A 25,695-nucleotide genomic window follows, 5' to 3' on the forward strand; every position below is an offset into this window, starting at 1 on the left:
GGGAGAGCAAGTTTGCGTCTTGCAGTTAATGTTATAAGAATTGAAAATACTACGATCCAGCCATCCGAGTCTCATTTAAGTGATTTGTTGTTCATCTTGTTCTAGGCATGTAAGTACGTAGAAAGGCTCAGCCTTGAGGAATTTATCTGTACGTAATTACCCTCCAGCAAAGGATACTAGCATATACATCTCTCTTTGAGTTGATCCTGTCTCAGGACCCGTTGAATTCGCAGAGTAATAAGATATTTCCTTCGGATGCTTCCTTCGGATGTATCTTGTTCCCCGGTATCGGCAGATAAAACCCCTATATTGCCACTATCACGAAGTTACACACTTCAAGCTAAACCGGCGCCGCCCTTACGTCCCAAACCACAATCCTCATAAAAGAATACATTCTCCGTCACAATTTCATCAAACAATACGACCCCACAGCCTACAACAACTTTTTTCTCGTCCTCCCTCGTCCGACGTTCCCCCAATCCTCAAAACCAACATCACATCAACACCACGCATCCAGAACCCACCTACACCAACACATCTCCACCAAAACACCAAAAATAATCAAAAGACATACAACACCAGGTATTCGCTGGTCGTCACCGACCCAACTACTAATCCGGCCCTCATTGGCTTATCTATGGGAGAGCGGACGGGATCCCGAGTTTTCCAATGGGTATGGTCGTATGTGGTTGTTTGAAGAGGGTAGGGCATAGATGATGGCAGAGATGACAGGATCGTGATTACGGCTGACGCGATGAACATTATTCCGTCTAGCACCACAATGTAGTTTTAAATCAGAAAGGCGCTTTGGTTTCTTGTCTTTCATTGAAAAGGTGCTCAGTTCTGCATACGAGGGTATGGGTGTGTGGATGTGGATTGAGACATAGACAGCTGTTTTGCTCGTCTTTACCCAGAGGACGAACGACATGAGCATCCGCGGATCTCATAGCCGTGCGCAGTTCTGTAGTTGACCGTCAATGGGGCCATTTCAAAAACCGGATCTAAAGTGGTGCCGGTTAATATGCCTTCAAGTACCGGAGAGGGTAAAAGCTGCCGAGGGTTACAAGATTGATTTATCCCCCTCACATGTTGCGACGACTCCGTCAACCCATCACCGTAATCTGCTCTGAAGAGACAGAGCCTTGGGTACAAACAACGATGTAATCTTGATAACCTGAAGATACCATTCAAGATATGTTCTCGGCACCAGGATACTATGCGCGAGTCTATGGGGGCCTCTGCGTTGATTTCCACCGCTGAAAATACTGAAATGCACGGAATTTGCAAAAGTCACCCAAATAGATTATTCAAACACCGCCTACAGACCCTACAGTAAACAGGCGTAATTTCACCTTCGATCGAAAAGAGTATGAGATATGTACACAACCGTGAGCCAACAACACTATCGTCACAAGCACCTACCCTCTCACAAGGGTCTACCATCATACACGGTCCCGTACGGAACGGTCTCAATGTCTCCATGGCATGCTCTATCATAGGCCGCCAGCTCAGGCATGCCCTGCTGCACGTTCAAAAACGTCTCGAGCTCGCACCAACCGTCTAATCTCGTGACATCGCAATCGGGGAAACTCCAGCCCAGCGGCACGGTCCTCTGGTTCAGGACAAAGTGAATGTACCTGGTCTCCCCGCCGTCCTTCTCGTACCCGGAACGGTCGGCCTTGAACGGCTTGGGCGTCTTAATGACCTCAATGTCGAGCCGGGCGCCAAAGGGCGTGATGTGGGAGACGGTGAAGTTGTGCGGGCCCGGGTACTGCGTTGGCTGGAGGAGTTGAGCGAATTGCTTCAGGCCAAACGCCGTTAGGATGGAGGCGATGTTTGTGTCGTGGGAGAAGTCAAAGTAGAGGCTTTGGTTGAGCGGGAACGTGACTGTGTTGTTGTCGAGTGTCACGTTGATCTGAGACCCAGAGTAGCCCAGAGTATGGTTCTGGAGGCGCGCAATGACCTCTTGTTGATAGCCGATACCAACAGCGCGCTGCAGCCTTGTCAATATCGGGTCATTCAGCGCAGTATGAGATCTTTACATACACCTGTGGGGTTCTGGAACGCGTTATTGCCGGCAAACATGAGGTCGACGGAGTAGGAGAAGCCGACCCATTCCTCGTAGGTGAACAAGTCGCAGAAGACGCTAAAGCCGTATGCCACCTGGTTCAAGGTCAGTCAAAGGCAATACAGTCTCCTATCCGACAGAATTTCTCACCGTCTCGTAAGGACACATGGTCTGAGCCGCATAGGTATCATCGATGGTCCAGTCATATCCCTCCGCCAGATCTTTCAGCCGGGCAGTAGCTGGAAAGAGTTGTCAGCGGCATGTACGACTACGTAGAATAGCAGCAGGCAGGCTCACCATTGGCGAGGTAGTTTGAGATCCAAACCTTGGCAGCATCGTCGCCTCCATTTTGCTTGCGAGCGTTAGGGCAGTTCAAGTAGCCGGCGAGCGAGTTGTTCGCTCTGTCTTGCTCAATGATGACCTCGATGGTGGCATTGTTTGTCCTGATTTCCAAGTCAGCTGTAAGCTTCACACGCGTCAAGTGGAGCACTATACCATTCGAGACCGAAGAAACCCGCCAGCCAATACTCGGCAGACTTCAGCATCCTGTCTTGCGTCTGCAAGCGTGTTAGTCACGAATCCTCAAAAGCTAGTAGTAAGTACTCCTGACGTACAGTTGTTCGCACAATGATCTTGCTGTTCGGATTATACAGCGACGAATACATGTACGAGTGCAAAATGCCTAATCGCTCATTAGTCTTGATGCTCCAAGCCTTTGCGTGAACTGTTTAGTATCAGGCCACCCACCAGAGTCGAACAGCTCTTGACGCCCTGCGGATAATAAGGTCAGCGATTTAGGACACAGACAAGATAGCAGTAAAACGAACCCTTTGGAACCAATATCTCGTGTCCCAGTTGATACTTCCAGTTATTCAAGAACTTCAAAGCACCCTTGGCGTTCAATTTCTTGCCAGCCTTTGCGACGCGCTGCCCAAAATCGGCTACATTGGATCCTGTGGTGGGATATCTAGATCCGTGGCGAGAGAGCATCTATCACAGGTTAGTCAAAATAAGCATTTTCCATCGCGACCTAAGAAGCAGCCACTGAAGTCCAGCCTTAGCTAGCTCTGATGTGGCTTACCTGAACTTGAACGATATCGGCTCCTTCTGGCAGCGCGTATTCCTCAACACCAAAGCCAGGACTCGGTTGATACGGGGTAAGATACCTAAACGCCCGAGAGTTGAGCAATCACTTTTCCCCCTCTATCCGTGTACATGGCACGCAACTTACCCCATCATGTTGAAAATGCTCTCATTCTTGCTTCCCATTCCTTCGATAGGGATATCCGTCTGCAGCGGCGCATTCGGCACAAAGGTTCCCGTCGGAATGACTCTCGTCTGCGCCATAAAGGCAGGTTTGCCAGTCGCCGTCGGGCCCGCCCACAACTCCGGACTCGTCCTGAAGTACTGTGGCACGTCATCGTCCGGCCTACACGGGCACTTGTCGAGGTTCTTCAAGCCGTCCAATGCGTTCGGGCCCCGTCTCACGCCGCCATTGTCCCAGGCGAAGCCCAGGACCACAAATGCGAGCATACATCCCACAAAGGCCAGGGCGAGCGCGATAGCAATGGTGGCGCGACGACGGTTACTGGGCGAGTTGTGAGAGCCGTCACCGTGTAGATCGATGTCGACAAACGCGGCGCCGGACGTCGGCGTCGGCGGCGGGAGGGCCGGGAGAGGCTTCTCGCTGGGCAGAGCTTTTTGCCTCCGGCCGGAGGAGCCGGAACGGCTGCGACGAGGCTGCTTCCGGGAAAAGTCGTCTTCCTGTCCCGGAACGCGGAGATAGCCACCCTGGCGGGGTGCCATAGTTGCTGCAAGAAGTCCCTGTGGAGGACTGAAATTTGCGCAGTGCTCGATGAGAGAGGGAGAGTGTGGCGGGAGGGATCCGGCGCTTGAAAGGAGGTACAAGTCACCCCCTTCGGAGTTGACGGTCCGCTGAAGGCTTTCTTGCAGGCGATGCACGACACTCCTTGGCTTGGGAATCTGCAGCTAGCGATGTCCAGTCACAAACTGCCGGAGGTTGCACCGAGACACCAACGGGACGCAGAGCTCGTATGCAGGCAAGGTAGCCTGGTAGGTAGGTAGGCAAAAGAGGGGGGCGTGGAATAGGCAAAGTAGAATAAAGTACGTCAAAGCAGGATTCGTTTCACACTCGGGGGTACAATCCCATGTATGGAGCGCTTGTTTCTTGAAGTGGATGGTGCCCAGAATGGACATGCAGCTCTCAAAGCGGCACTATCAGGCCATCAGGCGGGCAAACCGAGGTTGGCGTAGGCGAGACACGATGCAGAGTGAAACGTGTGCGCCTGAAGGCGGTTGGATGGACCGATTGTGAGGTGCGGCAGTAGGGTATAACGGGTGCCGATGCAGGAAAGAAGGGATCTTCTTGGACACACATGCGGCGGGCAGTCGATCCCCAGGCCTCGGGAGCAACGTCCGTGATTCCCCAATTGGCCACCTGGATGGTCAGTGCGATGGGAAGGAAAAGGCAACTCTGCAGAACGGGAAGGGCGGGAAGGACGGGCGAAAGCGAAGAAGCAAACAAAGGGCGGTCAGGTGTGTGTCGTGTGCGCAAGACCATCCAATGCCTCTTTGCTGTAAGGTCAGGTATCCGTAAGAGAAGGTTTGATAACGTCGCGATGGGGAGGTGTCGTCTGAGGCGGCCAGGAGGAGCTCAAGGTAGGGAGGCTCGCGATTAGGGGGCATCTGTCGTTGGGAGCGGCGCCTTCTCATTCGACGATGCGTGGCCCCATCGGCAGCTTACCTTCGCGGCTTAGCTCAACCGGGAAGGCGGATCCGGTCCCGACGACGCACAGCCAACAGCCAATGACACGGCCTGGTCTGGCTGCTCCGGCAGATGGCTCCTTGGCCTGTGCTACAAAGTACATAGTTAGGTAAGGTAGGTGCCCTAAGACTCCCGTCTCTGAGTGATGGCTCTTGGGCCTTGAATGATGAATGTCAATCTGACATGATTCCTACTTACCTAAGCACGCGATAAGGTACACATCGACTTCACTTTCCATGGCACTCTCAGGTACCCTAGAATTCAGTCGTGAGAGTCCGCGGGTATTCCTACCTTCCCTTACCTTGACTTAGGCTGGACTGAAATGAACTGCTGCCGCCGAATGCGCGGAGGCATCCCCGGGCCAGCTCTGTAGCCCATCACTGTCAACGCATTCCCAGGTCACTTTCAGCCGTTGACGAACCGACGTCAATCGGGCTGCAATCTCCATCCATCCATCCACACAACTAATACTCCGTACAAGTATCACCAAGCAATCGCAACACCCGTCGCTCATGCTTGCTTTTTCCTTCTTCATGGCCATCGTCCGCTCCTTCCCCCACGCCCCAATCAACTCTTTCCCTCAAGGCCATGTTTCTCCCGGCTGAGTTCCAGCTCCAGCTCCCCGACCATCGCATCTTTTAGCTACACAGATTCTGACACCTAAGTCGCGAAGCGAGCATCGCGGGGAAGCCCTACTGCACCTTGTCCCAACCTTTCAACGTCAGTCACCGTGCGTCCACTTAACTTGGGCCTTCATGTCCGCGCTTGTAGCAACCTGCAGCTCTTTCAACGATAGTCTTCCCAAACAGGACTCATCCAAGTTGATTAGTGATTCCACGCAGGTGTCAGCCAGTCGATTCTAGGCCTAGGGTTTTGTGACAACCCCCCGCACTTACATACAACCCATTCGTCACTCATGGTCACTTCTTTCTTCTTCCACTCCTTCGTACTCGTCTTGGCGCGCTGTTGAGAAGAAGAAACTATTACTGGAGCTCTTGTGCTCCACAGTACGTGTCTTCAATGTCTCCGCCGCTTCTCCTAGGCGTTCCGAACCAGACTCCTCCTCCTCCCAAAGGTGGATCATCCTAGCGTCCCTCTTCTTGCAAAATGGGCCCCGTTTCTATCCCTCCGATCGATCGCCCACGCTAGGAGCCGATGACAACCTCCCCGTCGTGTACAGGCTATGCCGCCATGGTTTGATGGGAAAAAGAAAGAAAACATCGAGTCCTGGGATGGCAGAGAAGCAACAAAATCAAAATAAAATAAAAAATGTACAAACGCAAGAAGCGGGGGCGCTGGCTGCACACATCCATCTCAAGACCTGCTAGCGAAGGACAAGCCGGTAATGCCGACCTCGGACCACCGCCGGATTTCTCACCATTTCCAATTAGGTAATCACGTCAAGCTTGCTATGGCTGCAAGGCTGTTGCAAACCAACCGGCAAAAGTCAAATTTCCTTGACATGCACCCTTGAATTTCGTGCGGATACTCCTCATACTTCACCCTCGTCTCGTCTGCATGGAACACGTATCCTGCTCGTCGGTGACAAGCAACGTGTCTGCCCAGGATCACCAGGTGGTCAGCGTCATCGTAAAACCCCAGGTCCTCCAGGCGACTAGGACCGGACTGAAGACATTGGCAAAAGCAAGAAAACATCCCGGCGTAGGGGTCCTTGAGACGGAGCTGATGCATTTCTGGAAAACACTCCAAAAGTTCCCGCATGGCGGCGTCCTCTTTCACTGCCCACTTCTCATGCATACCTCGTTTTCTTTTCGCTCCTCCCTTCCCTTGTAGGGGTGCGAACGCAAACTCGCCGTAGATTTGCTCCCGCTTCTGCCCTGGGCGCCAGCCCGGGGCCATAGATTGTAGCCAGCGATCCGGCATTCCCATGCAGGCGATGAAATTGTACATGCCCATACACACTGATACCAGCGTATTGCAGGTGTCAAAAGCTGCTTGCCGTTCCGCCACGAGCTGCAGCCACGCGCTCGTTTGCTTGCCGATCCCTAAGAGAAGTGCAATAGAAATGCAGGAAAAACCAAAGGCACACTGTCAATAGAAGCGCTTAGTGGCTCTTTGCATGTCTCGACAAAGGCCTCGGCCCTCCTAGGCGGCTGTCGCCTCCCCTAGAGGTCAGGATGCTCGAGTGGTCTTTCTGGCCATGGCAAATCGCGAACTCCATGCCCGTCTAAGATATCGGTCAGCTGGTCTGCCGGTCAAGACGCCATACTTGCTTTGCAAAGCAGAGATCAATGGCCTCACCGTTGAGGATCCCAGACATTGATGTATGTTCGCATCATCGTTGCTTTTCCTCCTTGCAGCTGAGTTGTTGTCCATTAGAGACTGAGAGGGCTGTCGTTTGGGGCTGGGAATACGGGACCGTCATATGCACGTCTTTCTACATTAGAGGCGGCGAAGAAGCAATGTTGGATCCGCAGAGAGACCAAGCGGGCGTTCTTCCATGCATAACGGGGCAGTTTTCCTGATTCCGCAATCGTCAGTGTAATGAAGCAAGATATACCAACTTCACAGAAACCAAATGCGGCAATCTCACAATAAAGCACTGACCGGAGTCCATGCTGAAGTCTGATGCAGATAATTGTCTGCTTTGGCTCAGGTATGTTATCTCTCTGTGAACTGCCGCAGCTCGCGATGAGCAACTCCGTCAGATCCGCGAGGGAGGAACCCAGGCCTTTTGTGACCGAGAAGCTGAAAGTATGAAATGAGGTTCCGTTTTGGACGCGTTGACAGGCGTACACCGATGTCTCGGAATATGTTCAGCCATTGGTTGGCTGTTTGACCGGTACTGCATGGGCATAGATTTCCCAGCTCCGCGGTCGTGTGACCAATGGCCGCCGTTACTTATCCTCAGCCAAGTCACTGACAGCCGGACACGTGCCGGGATTTCAGTGCCACATGTCTTAGAACCAGGCTTGCCGAAGTCATTTCAAGCTTCGCATACCGGGCAGGTCTTGACGGTCAAGGTTTATTAGGTTATACAATAACAACGCCGGGTTCAACATCCCAACCATTGTATACATGCTTTTCCCAGCCGGGTTCTACTGTGTGAACTCCAATGGACTCCGTGCTTTTCTGACCGTAAACGACGAGGAAACGACAATAAACTTTTGTGGTGCAAGGGGGGTAAAGTGAGATGTTGCGAAAGGAAACTCGAACAAAAGAAGATACGGTGATTGACTCCACGCAAGAAGAAGCCCAGCCCAGTTTCTCGGGTTCGAAACATGCAAGTCCAAATAATGCAACCATGACGCCTCTTTCTCCCTTTGTTTGGTGATTCTTCATTAGGCGTCCTAGCAAGAAAATCAAAGACCAGAATGTGCAGAGTCAGTTGGGGTACTTTCTGAGGGGGAAGAACGCGTCAGGCATCGGCTCCAGGTGCCAGACGCGGTCGGCAGGCTTGTCGAAAGCATCATGCCACTCGCGCTTGAGGGCATCGGGAATAGACCAGCCGAGCTGCTCATTGCGCACGCGCATGCGTACAAGGTGACGCTTCTCGCTAGCACCTTGGCCGTTGACAAAGGCCTCGCGACGGTGGAGGATGGCCAAGTTGTTGATGAAGTGAATATCGCCAGCACGAGTCTGGATCTCCATCTGAGTAGCCTTCGCAATTGCTTCGACAGCATCAAGAGCCTCAATCTGGCGAGCTGACAAGGATGGAAAGTGTACCGGTCTGGGATGAGCTGAGTTGCCCATCAAAGGAGTGCGACCAAAGTTGATAATGATCTTTCCGTCATGATGGAAGAGAATCGGACGGCACTGGAACTTGGGACTGAGGTCTGGTCAGGCTACAGCTCGGAAACAACAGAGAACTGGTGGGCAGCTGGGACTGTTTACTTACAGGGCAAAGGGCCAGTCAGAACGGGACAAGGTGCGAATGATGTCAGGTCGAGTGGCTGCAAGAACATTGTAGACGGTGTGAGCAGAGGCAATGATGCACTTGCCACCGGCAGCAGCAGTGTTGCGGGTCAACCAGCTGATGATATCGCCGGACTCCTCATTGTGGAAGGTCTAGGGATGGCCTTGTCAGTAGTTTGCAAGGAAAGACAATGGTGGTAAAGCTTACAATGGCTGAAGTAGAATGGCGATGGTGATCCGCCTTAGCCTGGCTTGTGTTGTCGGCAACGATGTGGACTGTTGTTGTCGATTATGGTTAGCAAAGACTGTCCAAAAGACGAAGAACGGCACAATGTCAACGTACCAAGCATATTTCCCTTCTTGTCCTGGCGAGCACGTTGGTTGGCAACATATCCCTGAACGCCAAGGTACAGGATCGTAAGATCTTCGACAGAGTGCTGCTGGGGGTCAATGCCGCGGACTACAGCGAAGCCCTTGCCTTGATGAATGTCACGGGCAATGCCATCCAAAGTGGCACCGAGGGTCGGCAGAGGGAAGTTGTCCCGGCTGACGAGATCGCCGTCTAGGCCCAGAGCTAAATTGGCACCAAAAGTCAGCCTTCGGACAATGGTAGCATGAGGTGGGCAGGCTTTAGCATACTCTTGAAGTGCTTGAGCGCGGCAGCGAGCTCGTCAAGGTCCGCATTAGTGAGGCTGTAAGTGTACTGCGACTGTTTGGTAAATTGCGGGCCGGTCCAGGCTGATTCGTTAACCACTGTCTCGGGAAAGCCAGTGGGGATGACAGGAACGTCCGCGACTGGGGCGTTGCGGCCGAGGTGGTGAATGTGATGGCCAGCGGCTGCTGTGGTAGCACCCACGACCGGACCAACTGCACTAGACGCCATCTTGCTGATGTGAGAACTGAAATCAGACTTGTCAGAAGATGACCATGGGCGAAACATGAGTAAGCAGTGGCAGGGGGCATGTTCGGAACGAACCTGGAAACGTTTGTTTGATATTGACTGTCTGCCGTGCGGCGTGGGATGTAAGGCCAAGAAGCGTGGGCGTGAAGAAAGCGACTTTGAATCAGGTTGAGGCTCGGAACAAGCTTTAAGAAGAAGCGGACGTAGTGACGGCGGAGCCAATGACTACCAAGGTGTGCTTGAAGTTGAGAAGCGTCTGGAAGAGACTGAGTAGGCGTGGCAGAGACTGACTTGTATAAAGGATTGGGAAGAAGAGAAGACAAGACAAAGGCTGGTGCGGAAGACAATGGCGTTGATTGGAGAAGAAACGGTTGTGAGAGAGATGGCGAGGATCTGACATGATCTGGCAGAAGCCTAATATACTTGCTTCACGGGCAAGGCCAGTCGGTGAAGAGGATATTTCAGCGGCAAAGCAGGAGCAGAAGCAAGAAAGGGCAGGCTCAGGGAATTCGGTGGCAAGGAATAGGGAGGACAGAACGGGTAGGGACGACAGGCGAGATAGCGGGAAGCTGCTCGATGTATGGGTCCCATAAAGTGGTTACCCGAATTGCGCCTGTCTGTGTAGGGGTTTTTGCACACGGGAACGAAGGTGGGAAGGGAGTTGTTGAAGGGTAAGTAGATATGGTCGTGAAGCAGAGCACCGAAGCTGTACGAACGGATATAGACAGAGCTGGCTTTCCTCTAGGTGGTATCCGGGCCCGGTCGACGGCCACATGCGTAGAGTGGGCTACCTAGGTAGGTGGGCGTGGATATGTGGGCGTGGATGACGAGAAAGAGATATGGGCGTGTGCATGCGCGCGCAAAGAAGCAGCGGTATGTTGCTTTACCTTAGTTCGCGGGAAAGCGGCAAGGGCAGGTAGCAGGTGAGCCAGGCCGTTGGGAGGGCCAGCCAGAGACAGGAAATGAGGTGATGGTGTGAGATTGTCATCAAGACATTTAAGCCATGGGGAGTTGGTTGTGAAAAGAAGAAGAAATTGCAGACGAGAGCGGAGGAACATAGGCAGCTGGTAAAGAACGGAAGGGAGGTGCTGATGGAGCCAACCCGACCTCACATCGGGCCAGAGAGGCATGCGAATGGCAATTGAGAGTGAATTGGCGAAAAAAATAAAATAAAGTAAAACAACCACAGGTAGTTTCTACCCTGGGAACTAACGCAGGCAAGGACCAAATCGAAAGGCAGGATGGGCCAAGACAAGGCCTGCGCGGCGAGGTAAATGAAAGGAACTAACGTATCTTACCTTACCTACCTTGAGACAACACTTGGGGAATACCTACTTTACCTCAAGGTGTACGAAGTAGACGGCAACACGAAAAGGTGAGTTCCGGCCTGAGGTAAGGTAGCACGGCAAGAACAGAACTTGAAGGGAGATGCAGATGCAGGGTGCCTGCCAAAGTGCACCACAGTCCACTGCCATGTAGCAAAGATGGACGGGAGGGTACATGCCGAGATTCCCTTACGTTGCCTTGCCTTGCGATAATTGATCATTCCTTCCCAAACATGAAATGGAAGATGGGTGCGTAAAGTAACCCAACGTCAAGTATCTGTAAGTTGAACAAGGAAGGTAAGGTAGGTAGGTAAGGTAAGGAAAGAAAAGCATCTGTAGGCAGGTTCGGATACCTCGTTGCACGGAATGTCATGGGGGGTGCAATTGGAAGGAAGGATGGGAGAATTGGAAAAGACGGAAAGATGGACGGACATTTGCACTTGCTTGACCTCGACTTCAAAGGTACCTCTCCTCCCTGCCTTACTACGTACATCACATGCGTAGTGCCTTCCACCACACGCCCACGCAATACCTTAATCAATACTTGCCATTCTCACTCTTTCTCTCTTTCCCTCTCTCATTTCCTCCGCCTTTTTTTTCTTTCTTTCTTCCTGGTGTTCTTTTTCTCATTGCTCTCCCAGGCGTGGAGGCTTTTGCGAGTGCAAGTATGAATAAGTGGCCAGCCCATCAGGTGGACTTGCGCAACGCCAGGGGGGTGGGAAAGTGCACCATGCTCTTGCAGGTACCCGGCGAGAAAGAAGCAATATGTGAGGAAAAGAAGATCTGGGCTGGTCCGGGCTGAGCTAGGCCGTTATTGCGATGGCCAACCCCAACCTGATGTGGAAGGGAATAAAACACAATCGAAGAAGTGAAGGGGAAGAGAGAGAAAAAAAAAAAAAACCAGGATGCACTGCGCACCCCATCTCAGGCCGGTTGTGCCTCATCTCCCCTTGACCTGGCGACCCTCTGGCTTCCTGGGTATCCACGCCGGGCATATCTTCTGCTCAAGGCAAGAGACATGAACGATGGTGTCGAAAAAGAGGAAAAAGGACGAGAGCTGATAGAGCGATAGAAGATGCGTTCTGTACGACCAGTGGGGTTTGAATGGAACCGGAAGAACAATGTAGAAGAGAGGAGCCGATACAGTAGTGGTGGACCAGGGAAAGAAAAGATTGAGTACGTACGGGCTCCATAGAGTAAGGTAATGTCCTCAGGGACTGGGAGGGGGGTTGCAATGACTCTGATTGTCTCTCGAATGCGCTCCTTGGTGGGTAGCAAGTTGTGGCAAGCTGCGAGGGATGAGAACGACAAACGCAGCAACCCGTTGCAATGGAGGGAGGGACACGCACATTAGATTAGCACTTTGGATGCAATATGTAGCCGTCCAGAGAGCGCAAACTAGACAACGCGGAGCTAGAATGGGGAGGAAGCCAGCGGCTCTACAAGGGAGCTACCGATACGTGCTATGTGCCCATTGTAGGTGTTACGTACGTAACCGTGCATTGCTTGTGCTAAGAACCGTAAACTAGCAATTTGATCGCCCGCGATGCACACTGTGGGGAGGGGCGTTCAAAAAATACTGCGAAATAAACATCAGGTTGGGTTGTGGCGCGACAGACCAGCCAGCTTCTCGCAGCACGCATGGCGCGATTTGGGTCTGCTGAAGTTGCAAAGGTGACGGAGCTTTGACGGACTCGAAGACACACCGTTTGCAATGTGTTGTCGAATGCATCGTTGTTAGCAACGATGCCACAGTCGTACGCTTCCATGCAGATTGTGAGTTACCATGATGGATAAGAGGAGGCAAGCTGCACAGCACGGGCACCAGATTGCAGCAGCAGGGTACGCGTGGTGAGGTCGACATTGGGCGAACATGGACCACCAAAGCTACCTCACTCGGCGTCGGGAAGGCACTTCAGCAATCCAATGCGGTGGGGAATGGGTGTGCGATCAGAGACATGATCGATCCCACCTCGATGCGCAGTGGGAAAAACACGTTTTGTGGCGAGCGCCTCCGCTGCTTGTTGAAACATCCGCAGACGAGGCAGGCGCAGAGTGAGAGAGCGGGCATCAAAATGCGACGGGGCTGGGTGCACGAACAATTGGAAGCTCTTACGGCCATCGTGTAACACGGCATATTCGAATCCTCGGGACGATGACGGTTGGGTGGGTGATCGGGAGCACTAAGCTACGGCACAGAGCCTTGCTTGGTGTTGTCGCCCGTCTTCGCGCCTTGAACCGGGCCGTCAAGTCGAGTTGTGCGCTCCGGGGACGATGGTAGGTGGTGTCCGATTCGATTCGTGTGCTCGTATTGCCCCGATGAGTGACCCGCGGCCCTTGACCAATCGATAGGATCAATGTTCAAAGGCCTGGTCACCCGACGCTCAGGTTTTCCTTTGCTCTGCGAGATTGATGAAGCGCCTCAACAAATCAATCGGCGCTGCTGCTAGCCGTTTTGCTCGTCCCACCTCGTTCGATCTCAAGGAATTGTAAGAACCGACGGCCATCTTGAGAGCAGACGGCGTATCGCAGGAGAGGTGCTAAGCTGCACGCCGGTAGGGTCTGAGTCGAGAATGCGAAAGGGGAATGAGGGAAAAAAAAAAAAAAAACTGGCCACAGAGGCAGTCCCGAAGATGAGTCTGGAAGAGAGGGAGAGGGAGTTGGTGTGCTCAAAAGCCACGCAAGACAGTCGCAGGACTCTGGTTGACTGACTGGCACATTGAGCTTTACCGATAGGTAGACCGTGAGAGCGAAATGGAGGATGTGTGTCTAAGCTATCCATGTTTCAACGTGGAGTCGGTGGCATGGGTACCGTAGCTGGTGTCCAGCAGCAAAAGCAACAAAGAATATGCTCGGAATTAGCATCCACTGTGCTGTACAAAGCCGGGCAGAGATGGAAGGCAGGTGCCCTGAGGTCCCGGGTAGGTAGGTTTAGGTACGTACCCATAACTGAAGTGCAGATGCGACGATGCGTCTGTGGGCACTAGGCGAGGCGTTTGTCCCACAGATGCACGCAACTGGAGACATGCAGACAACGAGCATGTAATGCGAAAAGAAAAGAAAAGAAATATTCTCAAACAAACACAGCCGAGAGGAAGCGAGCGGTGGAGGGCTCCAAGTGAAAAAGGCATGCCCGGAAAACTTGAAGTACGAGATTGGGGGGCGGGAGGAAAAGGAAAAGACACCAGGCATATCAATATGATACTCTGCGTGCTTGGGTGAGGTACTGAGGTTGTTATATATCTCAATGAGGAATCTGGAAGCCTTCGTGATGGCGAATCATTGATAAGGTAAGAGTAAGGTACTCGGTAAGGCAGGAAGGAATAGGCCCAGCACGAGGGGAAAGAGATGGTCGTCTGCAATATTGGGACTTTGCTGGATGCGCTTGCATCTACACCCATGTAAAATAAGGTAAGCAGCTAGCCGGGCGGTAGGCGAACGGGACAGGAGACCCGCAACCCCTGACGCCGATGGCTGGGACCACTTACAGTTCGTTCCGGTCGCACCTCCCGTTTTTTTCGATGAGCGAGGGACCCCTGCGTTCCCACCCTAGTCACTTCCATGTCGGGAATATCGATGTGGAATTTATGGGTCTTTGACTGGTACGTGCACGGCGCCCCATCCATTTCAGTTGGAAGGAACCTCCAAGGAAAGCAAGGTTGACGGCGGCACGGCGGGGAGGAGGAGGGGAGGACCTTGCCTTAGGTAAGGCATTCCCAACTTCCCGTTGGTTCTCCACACTTTCCCGGTTGAACGTCACCTCACCTCCTGGCCCTGCCCTCCTTCACCATCGTGACTCCTCCGAAACTGCCGGCAAAGACAATAAGACCCGGCCGGGAAAGATGCGAGCAACCTCGTCATGCGACCTCAAGTGCTGCAAGCTCAGGGTCAATTTTGCGCAACTCGCCGAGTTTCTTCCCTTTACCGCCCAACCCAATGTTTGTTTCTTTCATCCTTGAGAATTCTGGCCGCAGTGCGGAAACGAAAATGCAGCGAACCTCGGGAAGAATCTGTTCTTTGTTTTCGCTTTTCGTACTGTAATTTCAGTTCGGCATGTCGTCTACTTAGAAAGAGAAGGTGAGAGGGGGGTCTTCAAGGATTTCCTTCCTTCTTCACGTCTTCCTCACGCCCCCTCCCCCATCTCCCTCCGTCAATCAAGGCTTGTTCGAGGCCTGCCTTACCGACAACCATCTCAGACCTGCACACCCTTAGGATCCGAAATACTCCCTCAAGCCAACAGGGAAATACATCAAGTCCAGACCGGATTGCATCCGAGTTGCTTGCCCGACATGTCTTAGTCGACAACACCACACCACATTCCCATCTCCCAGTTCCCATCCCGCCAGTCACTATCCTCCATCCCGCTGATCCATCATTCAACCTCCCGTCCTCCCCCAGATTGCCACCCGACTTTGAAACATTCCGATGTCCCATCGACCGCACGAACATGTCAGTTGGGCCTGGCGCGCGCGTATACACACAAAGATTCTCTGAATATGATGTGTATCTTTCTCATCTTGTCTTGGATTTTTTTAACTTTTTTTGACAGCACTGGACCGGCCCGCGAACCAGAGATGCATATGAAATCTGATGAAAAGTGGAGTCTGCATTGGGCCGGTGAAGGATTTCTACGAATAGAACCGCGCCAACTCCACACCATTCGACCGGACACACGTCTGTTAGAACACCTGCAGGACCCTGTCCAACGATGCACATGGCGGATCGGCACAGCTCGAGCCATTCTCGACCAAGACGATGTGTTCGAGCTTTTCATATCAGAACGCAGTGAAACATCATGTGCGCCCATCCTCTGGTTGAACCATTAGCGAGAGGTGGGGGTCGACCTGGAACTTCCTAGTCTCCAAAGGCAAAATCCTGAACTCGATAAGCTCCGGGTCTTTCACTCCTCGGCTTCAACCATATTTTGTCTCTGACGCCCATCGCGAACTCTTGGAGGTTCCGACCTATATGTCGCGGTGTAACACGGCACAAAATACGCCGACATTTGGCATTCGCCACAGTCAATCATGGGACATGCACAATGTTGGCACGGCGATGCGCTGAACGGAACCATTGGACGAGGACAAACACACAAAGTTACTATGGACAACAGAAACAACAAGCCTCGGCTGCTGATCATGTTTTGCCACCCATCGTCATCGTCGTCAACTTCGTTGAAACCTCCCCCTCTCTCTTTTCTTCCCCTGCCCACACGCAAACCTGCCATGATATCTCCCCTTGAGAGTAACAGTAGAGCAAGTGAGATGAAAGGAAAGAAAAAGGATGGGAAAGAGCCACCGGTATGCATTCTCCCTCCATTGCCGTCGCCATCGCTCCGTAGAATAAACAGACAGACCGAGGTGGACCTCTTCGATTCAAAGAGTCCCGGTCGAACGAGAAGAATAAGTAAGTATCAAACGGCCTGCTCACGAATGACAAAAAAAAAACAAATCTGAAGAAAATGAAAGCATGAGATGAACACCGCCTTCAATGCCAAACCTTTAAAAGCCAATGACTTGTCTTTTGGGTCCTCCCGCTTTGCGCCTCTGCACGTCGCTTTAGTGTGTGCACCCCTCCCCAGTCCCGGTAAAAACAACCTGGAAGATCCGAACGGAAAGTATCGCCCTCCCCCTCATCTCCTAGCCTCCATCCCTCTCTCCACCTGCCCACCTACCCACCTCGATTAATATGCCCAGGTTTGGGGCTGCCAGTCTCGCTGGAAGAGCTGGCTGACGAAGAAGTATGGCTGCTCGTACTGGTTGGCTCGTTGTACCTCTTCCCATTCGCGTTCTAGTTTCAATCGCGTCAGTCTTCACTCCCAGCTTGTTGGTTGGCCTGTCACACTGTCGATCCAAGGGATGCGCATCTCTCTAGCACAGAACAGTCACACAGACACACAGACACCACCCCCAAAATACTCCAGTATCGGTCACAAGGAGGGGGGGGGGGGGCTTGGTTTAGGAAACATGGGCTGCCACTGACTGTTTTGCATTGCCATTGCGCGCGTGTAGTGGATAAACTGCACCGCGTCGTCGTCCAGCTGGGCCAGCGTCCGCAAGTCCTGGTCTCTGCAATCCTCGGAGAATGGGTAGATTCCCTTGTTGCAGTAGTGGAAGTACGCGAGGAGAATCGTTCCTCCTGCTCGTCAGGCTTTCGTCAGCATGTCTTACTCAACAAAAAGCCAAACAGATTGGGCCACCGCTGAACATAAAGCAAGCGCCTCAGCCAGCTATTGTTCACTTACCCATATGGTATTCCTGGACATCTGTCTGCCTTGCGAATTTTGTCTGCCAGGGCAAAAATCATTTGTTAGCAACCTCATTGCCAATCAACTCATGGCTGCTCCCCCATTGAGCTGAAGAGCCTGCTGGTCTCCCATCACAACTCACCTTCATACCATGCTTCCTGGCGTATGAAGCATCGTGATCCGTCACAAGAGCGATGTTGTGCAGCAACATAAACGTCACCAGGTAGGTGGTCAACCAAGTCTTCTGCTTATTCTGCAGCGTCATCTTTTGGAGCTTTTCCAGCATTTCTCGTCGAAGTCTCGTCTGTATATGCTGGATGAGGACCAAATCCAATTGAGCTCCCATCACCGGCGGAAGGGGGATGCGTCCGTGCTGCGGGCTGCTGCTGTCCAGAATATCGCGTGTCATTCCGAGCGTGTCGTCCCCAACAATTTCTATTGACTTCGTCGTCAAGCGGACCGCCATCCACAATTCCAGCGTCTGAAGCAGAAGGTCCTTCTCATCTTGAGCCGTTGAAGGATCCTGCGAGAGTTTCCAAGCTTTGAGGTAGGTCTCGAAGAGCAGTCGATCCCTGACACCCATCACACTCTCCACGACCGAGTTGAAGCATTCAACGACGCCTCTCTTGATATAATCTTCATACGCCGTCTGCGCGTCGTCCAGGTTCGTGATGGCATACGTGGGAATCGCCACAGACTTCTTTTCACCTTCTTCGGTAACCCAAGTCCGTTCCAGCTTGTCGCCCGGTTGTGGGACGAATTCTCGAACAGAGAGCTGAACCCACATACTGCTGGGCGTGTAACCCTCCCACAAGCGCACAATCCTCACTTCATTCGACGCCCAGTTATTGATGTTGTCTACAATGCCGTTGTTGAAACGCTGGGTCCACTCGAAACCAGGTGCTTGACCCTTTTTGAAGAAATGGCATTCCGTGATTTTGTGGCGTACACAGGGCTGGCGGATAAGTTGTTTGTGATGATTGTTGTTCGATCTTGGCTTGCAGCCTAGACACGGCCCTTTCGGATCATCTGGATCAGTCTTACACTAATATCGTTTGTCAGCAGTCGAATCCACCATTCTAAACCTCTCTGTGATGCTTACTCTCACTCGCTGCATCTTGCATCGAATGCAAGAACCGTTCTTCCTTGTTGCTGCTGTCTCCTCCCGAGCCTTTTGGTCCTTGAAAGGGCCACGCTTTGCGGCTGGTGGGCGCTGGTTAGGGAAAACAACATCAAGACTAGCGTTGGCGTGAGCGTTGGCAATAGGCCCGTCCATGTCCTCAGTCTTGACACAGGACATGGGGTATGTTGAGTCCATAGCAAATCTGGCAGTCGTAACAGGCACAGATGTGGGAGTTTGTAACGCTGGAGATATGACCATATCCATCATGTTGCCGCCGTATGTAGGCGGCAGAGTCTCCCTCGAAGTCAGGCGACGATCAAGGGTGTTTGCGTTCGAGTAACTGGGTTCACCACCAACATGACCACTGAGTGTTGTGGAATAGAAGGACGGTGCCGATACCCCAGTCACGTAGACACCGGTGTCAGGTCCGGAGTGTTGGGCCACCAATGTCTGATTAGGGTCCTCATGTACAGGTTGATAGCTGGACACATAGGAGCCCAGCAAATTGCTGTCTCCGGCCGGAAATGGATTTTGGGTGTTAGAGACAACTGGAGGAGGGACGTAGACGTCTGGTTGAGAAACTTGTGCTGAAGGGGGTTTCTCAACCTCATAGGGTCTGTTACTGTTGGTTCCATAGTCATAAGTAGCAACCTCTGACCCAGGAAGGGGCTGATAACCTGGTTATTGGATCAGCAAGGGTTGAACGATTGTTTGATACGCCGCAATACATACCATCATTGGTAACAGCACAGGTGCTCCAACAGTTTTGGCAGAACGCCAATGCCAGCGTCTGCATCCCCTGTGTTAATCCATTGACGACAGGACCTGGAAACCCTGAAGAACGATCTAGTTCGACGTTGGCAAGGCCATGCTGCCCAATGTGTGGAGCCTTCTCTTCATAGTCCTCAGGAAGAGAGCCTCCTGCGTACTGAGAAGACATGGAGTAGCCTGATACAAGCCGTTGTCTCTTGTGAGCGTTTTCTATTTGCGAGGTGTTGGAAAGGATTTGGTGAAGCCGGAAACCAGGAATGTTGTATAGGTCCGCGACTTGGTTAATCAGGATTTGGGTCTCGGGGTGAAGGGTAGAGAAGTGTATATTGGCATATGGAGAAGGCGAAGAGCTGTGATGTCCCGGCACTATTGAAGAGTCGTCTTCGGGGCCGGGGACCCGGCGCTTTCTGAGATGATTGTGATTCTAAGATGAAATCAATCCACCGCACGTTCAAAGTGCAATAGGGCAGAGGAAGGGATAGAATTGCCAGAGCAAACGGGAACAGCCAGGGCTAACAAAGATATAAGGGAACGATGTGTGTGAAATGATGCGGGTGCTGGGACAGCGGCTGGGCTCAAATGACATTGGGGAAGATCGGTGATATATCCCATGCACGCTGCCGCCAGCCGGGAAGCAGGGACATCTCTTACCATGATTGATGCAACGAGAGAGGGTGTGTTGGACAGAGCCTAGTAGCGAGGCCAAGTACCACAATCTGTGACCTGTATAAGGTATACGGCAGAGACAAGCAGCAAGCAGTAGGAGTGAGCAGGCACAGCGAAGCACAAGGGGAGCGTAGAAAATTGCGCCTCACCGGGAGGGGGTGGGGGAGGGAGTTACGGTCTCACGAGAGCCATTGCCACATAATGGCACCCCTTGTGCGCGAGTGGAGTACAGGAAAGAGGGTATGGTAGGGGAAAGGAAAGGAGGGTTGATGACTCGGCCAGGAACAAAAGGCGGAGGAAGAACTACTCGGCGTGGAATACAGAGGAGTGGAAATGGAGGTAGGGAGTCAGGCTAGAATGCCGTTGTGAAGAGAGACAGACAGGCCTGCTTGACAGCATACACTCGGCCGAAACTGGGGGGGGATGAACCAAAGGAAAAGACGGCAAGTCTTGCTGCTGCGTGCGTGTGCGTGCTTGTGCTTGGAGGTATGCGTATGCCGCTCTGCTCTTTTTTTTTTCTTTCCCTCACTCTCTTTTTTCTCTGAGGGGGGTACTCCTGCTGCCGCTGTCTCTCTCTGTCGGTTTCTGCAGCCGTTGCTCCTCGGCCTTGACGGATGTCGCAGATACTGCTGGCCGTGGCCTGAGCCTAGTCGCCTGGATGTTTCGCCCGTCTGGCGCAAATTCGAGACGCTGTCGTTCTCGTTGTTTGCTTTGTGCGATGTCTCCTTCGGTGGAGCACAGCGTTGCGCGCGCTGGCAGGCTAGAATCAGAGAGCGTGCCGATAGAGACTCTGGTACTGGCGATTGGCGTATCCTGTGCTGGTCGGTCGGTCGGTCAGTTCGAAGGAGTCGAGGCTGAAGTGAGAAGACTCGGTGAGAGGAAAGTTGAGGAAGTGGGCTGCACCCGTGCTGAATTGTATTTCACCGGTCTGAGGGGTACTCATGAGAGGACAGGGGTTCTTGAGACCACGCCACGCGAGAAGAGGAGCCGAGCATCTTCCCGCCCCTGCCGAGTGGATGGATTTCAGGCTGCCCGTCTGATGGGAATAAGGCGACAGGGGTGGTGGAAAGAACACCATGGAACCGACTGTTGTGAGCGCTGCTGATCCTGTTTCTAGCCTTCACTTCCGCCTCTTTTTGTGTAACCAACAGGTGCCGTTTGCTTCGTCTGCATGGAAGGGCCAAACGCTAGGCCAATCAAGTGTCGAGACACTTCTGATGCTGGATCTGCTGATGCTTCTGACTGTTGCTCACGGCGAAGGTTGTTACGATTGCTAGCCAACGATTGCAAAGACCGCTACAACTTCACACACTGTTGATCGGTTGGTCTCGGGAGGCGGATGGATGCCCAAGGCTGTCCTGTCTCCTGTCTGGCCAAGAGATGTGGATTCGGATGCGTGTGCTTACGTGAAGCGCCATGAAAGATCCCATGCGGGCGACGACGTGATCTAGGACTGGGAGTCATCACATTTCCATCGCCCGGCTAGCAATGTGCGCCATGTTACCAAAAGGCCGAGGCAACCAACCACCATGCGTGCGGCCGCAACCCCCCAGATTTGGCTCCCTAATCGTCTCTTTTTCCGATATAACCTCTGTGCTTCTCGACGTTCCATTGTAATGCGCCACGGTCCCGAGAGTCTGACACCCTTTGCCTACTTACCCTCGTTTAGTTAGATCGCTCGAGCAGCCTGCAAGTCTAGGGATGCGTGTGTATGCTTAGGTTGGCTAAGAACAGCCTCGTGGTTTTCCCCCCCTCTGACAATGCGTATTCAACCCGATCCACAGATTGTCACCGCTTTTCCGGGAGTGAGAGTGCTTCCAGAAAGCTGACGAACATATGCTAGGCACACCCGACTTGCTGTGCCGCCTCTGGATATGGACGGGGCAAAAGATGAAGAAGAACCCGTCCCACGAAAGGGGCAAGGAAAACATTTCTTGTGAAGAGCTTCGTTTTCGTTCTGGGTCGTCAACAGCCCAGTTGGTTCATCTAACAAAATGATTGGTCCGTTCAGAAACCTGTCAGTCGATCGATCAGTCGATTCAGCCTGTAGCTTGCACATGATTGAGTGAAATTAACATCTTCAGCTCTTGACGATGATGTAGCCGCTCTGCCCCAGTAACCGGGTGTACGTCCACCACCACCACGGTCTGGCCTGACTAGGCCTGGCCGTACTGTTGGGCCGCCCCTCGGAGCGCCGGTAAAGGAACCTGCCGGCTGTCAGAAAGTGAAGCATGCAGCAGAATACGCACTTTGGACAGCCCCATGTTTGCTCAAAAAGGCCTTGACCGCCTTTAACCACCCCGCAGCCCCTGGTCCTGGCGTGTTGCCCGAGAGGCGGATTGTTGTTGGAAAGGCGAAATTCCCATAAAATCCGCTCACGAGCAGCCAATGTTGGAGACTAATTACCATTACGAAACTGCAAGCATACCCGCAGTCGCAGAAAGTCGACGGCCGCACGGCGTCTTGGCCGCGAAAAGTCGATCCCCCCAGCAGCCGTAGGTCAAAAGGGTGCATTGCGTGCGGGCCCTGCGAATTGGTGTCCCGGCTGAGAGCAAACTTTTGACATTCATCTCGAGAAAATATGTCGGTCAACAAATTCGGCCATTTCACAGGTAAAAGCGCCTGTCGAAAGCAAAGCCCTGCATGCGCGGGCGTCACCAATGATGGCAGCCTCTGTCGATGCAGCTGATGAGGTCAGGGAACCACCCGCTAACGGTCTCGTATCAAATCAGCGTCTGACGTTCCTCTGCAGGCCGCCGTAACAGTCGAGTGAGGCGAAGTGAAGTAAGAGCGTTGCGAGATGGCCACAAAGAGCGGATGTGTAAAAGTTGGATCCCTGAACCACGCCTCGGTGATTGTGAGATGCACAAAATCGGCCTGCCAACAGTGAACACGGTTGCAATTTGCTGCTTCAGAGCAGGCATTAACGACGAGGAACACCAAGTTCTGGTGGGACGCAGGAGACCGTGGAGAGTTTAAGCTCGAATGGGCAACCGGTGAGTCGGGAGCCTCGCTTGTGGATGGTCGCTCGACAGACCAGAGACTCGACCCGTGAAAGTGTGTGGATTCACCCCAGCAAGGCCAGGCGATAGCCAAGTGAGATTATGTGCCGTGGCATGCCCCCAAACCCACGAACCCCAGCGCTATTCCGTACCGCCCATTTCCGTCGGAGGTTGCCAGCCATTGGTGTGTCTAGCTCTGCCTCGTGCTATGTTTCGATGCTCAACATTGTATCCATACTTTGGTCGGGTACCACAGTATCGATTCCCCAAGCTGCAGCCAGAGCGGTGATGATTCGTGAACAGGGTGTGTTGGCCGCTTACAGACTATGCTGCACATAATTAGCCCGGTGACGATTTGCGGATTGACGAATGATTACGGAGTACTACCGGACTAAAGAAATTTTGGCTGGAATCTTTTTTGCCGAGATCTCATTAGACTGCCTCGCAGGCTAAATAGAGCACTGCAATGGCCATAAAGTTCCAACGGGTCGCAGAACTAATCGGGGCGACGCTAAACAATGCGTAAGACCGGAAGAAGAGCATAATGATCCATTTCTCTGCCGATTCTTGAGATCTGCTGAGCACTCGGCACTGAACAAGACAGGTTGCAATGCGCTAGCATGCGATCGTGTCCGAACGGGCGGGGAGAGTTTTCGGGTACCTAGGCGGACATGGGGCCTACAGATTGTATTAGTGAATTCTGCGCGGACTTCTTTTTTGGTTGAGTCGGTTCAAACCTACCTTAGCTATCGGGTCCTTTTCAGCATCCCATAATAGTACATGAAGCGGCTGCGCATGCATGCTCCGGTGATTACGGAAGATGTCCCGTTGCTCTAGTCTCCGGCGGAACAAGGACAACCTTGCACATCGGTCAAGTCCAGGGGCCGAGCTGGTGGACGGGACAGTCGGGTACCAGCATCGGCCCATGGAGTGGATGTATCCACCCGGTGAGGATGAACATCGTCAACTGCAACGTATGCCAACCGCAGATTTGTGCAGAGGAGCAGCAAAGCAGAGGCTGACTATGTTGGTCTTGGTCTAACGATTCGTGGCGTTCAGTGATTTGCTTGAGGACAGTTGGCAAGGAAATACCTTAGTGCAGTGTACTGCGGAACGACGAGCCTTGTCGGACCCCCAGCGAAGAGCGGCTTCTGGCCGAGATGCAGCTCGGCGGCCATAGCGCCGTTGAAAGTGCTCCAGACCTTCGTCCACTTGACCAGTCCTTGATGAATTGTTGAGGGGTCTACTCCGTACAATGGATGACGTTTGCGAGGTCGGTCGAGACAATTCGACCTTGTCCTCATCGGATTTTGGCTGAGGTTCCCGGGGTTGAACGTAGTGGTGGGCCGGAGGGTACTCCGGAGGTTATGACAAAGTCGCATCGAGCATCGGCGGCAATGCAACCCACTTCGCGGTCAAGGTGACCCCCAAGTATGTGGATGGGACTGCCGGCGCGGGCCAGGTGGTCCAGAAGCTACCCCTCGCAGAGATGCGAACCAACGACGGTGGGAGAAGCAGACGAGTGGCGTGGTGGAATGGCAGCATGCAGCGAGAAAAGAGCACCTAGGGACGCAAGAATCGACAGTTGGAAGTGTTGAGGTTTGCCGTGACTGGGTGATGTGAGAGCGGGAGGCAGCTACCGATACAAAGGCGAGGAATGGAAGGGAGCTTCATCTCCGCTCACAGGTACGGCACCGATTTCGTCACGTGGAGTGCAGACCGGGTCGGGTGGTCCGAATGCAAAGTCAAAGCTTCATGTGCCGGGCGACACGTCCATGGTTGAGGTTCTTCATCCGACCGGCCGAGAAGTACGGAGTGTCGGTGTGTGCTCAGGCCTTTTCTAACGTCGAAGCCGGGAGGCCGGTGTTGAGTTAAGGCTACATGAATCAACGACTCATTTCAGGAAAGCTCACGAGAGAATACCTTACGTTACCTTAGGTTTTTTGAGGAAAATGGAAGAGGTGCTTGCGCTTACAGTGCCACTTGCACCTGGAGGGACGTTGAGATGCCAAGTCGCGACGCTTTCGGACAAAGGGATTGTATCTGCCTGAGGTAGCCCAGTAGGTCAAGCGAATACCTAGGTAGGCACCTTGAAACCTCAAAATGCCTTGTCTAAGGTACCTTCCATGATGGTAGGTAAGAGGCGGTACCAACCTTCCAGGTTATGCTGCAGGAGGAAAGCAGGCAAGCAGGCGCTAGTGCGCCATCACCACTTTGAGCAAGTGGCAGGACAGCAAGAATAAGGTAATGTAGGTAACCACCTCAAGTCAGGTAAGGTAGGTAGGTAAGGTACTTCCTCCCTCATGTCACTTACATTGCACCCAAATGCAAGCACGTTTCTGAGTCGTGGAAGTAGCGGAGGCAAGGACCGTCCCGTCCCTTCCTACCTTAAGGTACCTTGCCTCACCTCACCTTACCTTACCTTACCTAACTTCACCTGTGGCCTAACCACCTTGGCTTCCTTACCTTCACTCGGGTGCCTTAGCTTCCATTCAATTAGGTTGTGTGCTTCCTCCGTATTGGCTAACCATACCTAACGAACAAAGACCTCCATAAGGCGACTGCATTGTCAACTTTATTTGGACTGAACAAGTCTCAAGCAGCCAGAGCAGTGACACCGCAAGCGTCCTGCATTTGTTGATATATGACCAAGTTGCATTCTTCCGTCTGCTCAAACGACTAACAGACTGAGAGGCACGAGAAGGTACTTCATCCTCGACGCACCTACCTTCGGATCTCTCGCCTGTTTTATCCGTACATTTACCTCATGTAAGTACGAAGCGAGATGCCTGCACTTTCCACTTTCGCTAGACGGGCAGATAGCACGTTGAACAATACTTGGGTATAATACTTATTTTTGAGATCTGCACCGAGGCAAGTTGCATTAATGATTACCTAGGCCCTACCGCCATTTGCTTATTTCCTGCATTC

The 25,695-nt window shown here is 52.7% G+C and overlaps 9 protein-coding genes across 9 annotated transcripts; 4 read left to right on the forward strand and 5 right to left on the reverse strand.

The window, feature by feature from the left end:
• Nucleotides 1–1,426: 1,426 nt before the first annotated feature.
• CCOS01_07808 (histidine acid phosphatase) lies at nt 1,427–4,956 on the reverse strand (the record flags this gene model as incomplete). The annotated part of the gene is made up of 12 exons (XM_060455971.1): nt 1,427–1,993; nt 2,047–2,163; nt 2,219–2,307; nt 2,366–2,511; nt 2,564–2,625; nt 2,683–2,750; nt 2,816–2,839; nt 2,896–3,058; nt 3,150–3,234; nt 3,300–4,057; nt 4,329–4,663; nt 4,833–4,956. 12 exons carry the CDS (start codon nt 4,954–4,956, stop codon nt 1,427–1,429), a joined length of 2,538 nt encoding a protein of 845 aa, XP_060313863.1.
• A 409-nt stretch (nt 4,957–5,365) lies between these two features.
• On the forward strand, nt 5,366–5,458 carry CCOS01_07809 (uncharacterized protein; the record flags this gene model as incomplete). The annotated part of the gene is made up of 1 exon (XM_060455972.1): nt 5,366–5,458. One exon carries the CDS (start codon nt 5,366–5,368, stop codon nt 5,456–5,458), a length of 93 nt encoding a protein of 30 aa, XP_060313864.1.
• A 2,740-nt stretch (nt 5,459–8,198) lies between these two features.
• CCOS01_07810 (TfdA family Taurine catabolism dioxygenase TauD) lies at nt 8,199–9,612 on the reverse strand (the record flags this gene model as incomplete). Its single annotated transcript, XM_060455973.1, has 5 exons — nt 8,199–8,643; nt 8,713–8,882; nt 8,938–9,005; nt 9,073–9,303; nt 9,369–9,612. 5 exons carry the CDS (start codon nt 9,610–9,612, stop codon nt 8,199–8,201), a joined length of 1,158 nt encoding a protein of 385 aa, XP_060313865.1.
• A 2,283-nt stretch (nt 9,613–11,895) lies between these two features.
• CCOS01_07811 (uncharacterized protein) lies at nt 11,896–12,144 on the reverse strand (the record flags this gene model as incomplete). The annotated part of the gene is made up of 1 exon (XM_060455974.1): nt 11,896–12,144. A coding segment is annotated over one exon (249 nt), but the record flags the coding sequence as incomplete, so codon positions are not given.
• Nucleotides 12,145–12,828: 684 nt separating this feature from the next.
• CCOS01_07812 (uncharacterized protein) lies at nt 12,829–13,405 on the forward strand (the record flags this gene model as incomplete). Its single annotated transcript, XM_060455975.1, has 2 exons — nt 12,829–12,931; nt 13,308–13,405. The coding sequence occupies 2 exons, from the start codon at nt 12,829–12,831 to the stop codon at nt 13,403–13,405; spliced, it is 201 nt and encodes a 66-aa protein (XP_060313867.1).
• A 1,754-nt stretch (nt 13,406–15,159) lies between these two features.
• Nucleotides 15,160–15,539, forward strand: CCOS01_07813 (uncharacterized protein; the record flags this gene model as incomplete). The annotated part of the gene is made up of 2 exons (XM_060455976.1): nt 15,160–15,451; nt 15,505–15,539. Coding segments are annotated over 2 exons (327 nt in total), but the record flags the coding sequence as incomplete, so codon positions are not given.
• A 1,099-nt stretch (nt 15,540–16,638) lies between these two features.
• Nucleotides 16,639–19,265, reverse strand: CCOS01_07814 (uncharacterized protein; the record flags this gene model as incomplete). The annotated part of the gene is made up of 6 exons (XM_060455977.1): nt 16,639–16,745; nt 16,938–17,093; nt 17,200–17,242; nt 17,345–18,247; nt 18,305–19,002; nt 19,058–19,265. 6 exons carry the CDS (start codon nt 19,263–19,265, stop codon nt 16,639–16,641), a joined length of 2,115 nt encoding a protein of 704 aa, XP_060313869.1.
• Nucleotides 19,266–20,270: 1,005 nt separating this feature from the next.
• Nucleotides 20,271–20,867, forward strand: CCOS01_07815 (uncharacterized protein; the record flags this gene model as incomplete). The annotated part of the gene is made up of 1 exon (XM_060455978.1): nt 20,271–20,867. A coding segment is annotated over one exon (597 nt), but the record flags the coding sequence as incomplete, so codon positions are not given.
• Nucleotides 20,868–24,129: 3,262 nt separating this feature from the next.
• Nucleotides 24,130–24,309, reverse strand: CCOS01_07816 (uncharacterized protein; the record flags this gene model as incomplete). Its single annotated transcript, XM_060455979.1, has 1 exon — nt 24,130–24,309. The coding sequence occupies one exon, from the start codon at nt 24,307–24,309 to the stop codon at nt 24,130–24,132; it is 180 nt and encodes a 59-aa protein (XP_060313871.1).
• Between the last annotated feature and the right edge of the window lie 1,386 nt (nt 24,310–25,695).

Source organism: Colletotrichum costaricense (assembly GCF_030867565.1).
Source record: "Colletotrichum costaricense strain IMI 309622 chromosome Unknown Scaffold_7.1, whole genome shotgun sequence".
NCBI classification, from domain to species: Eukaryota; Fungi; Ascomycota; class Sordariomycetes; order Glomerellales; family Glomerellaceae; genus Colletotrichum; species Colletotrichum costaricense.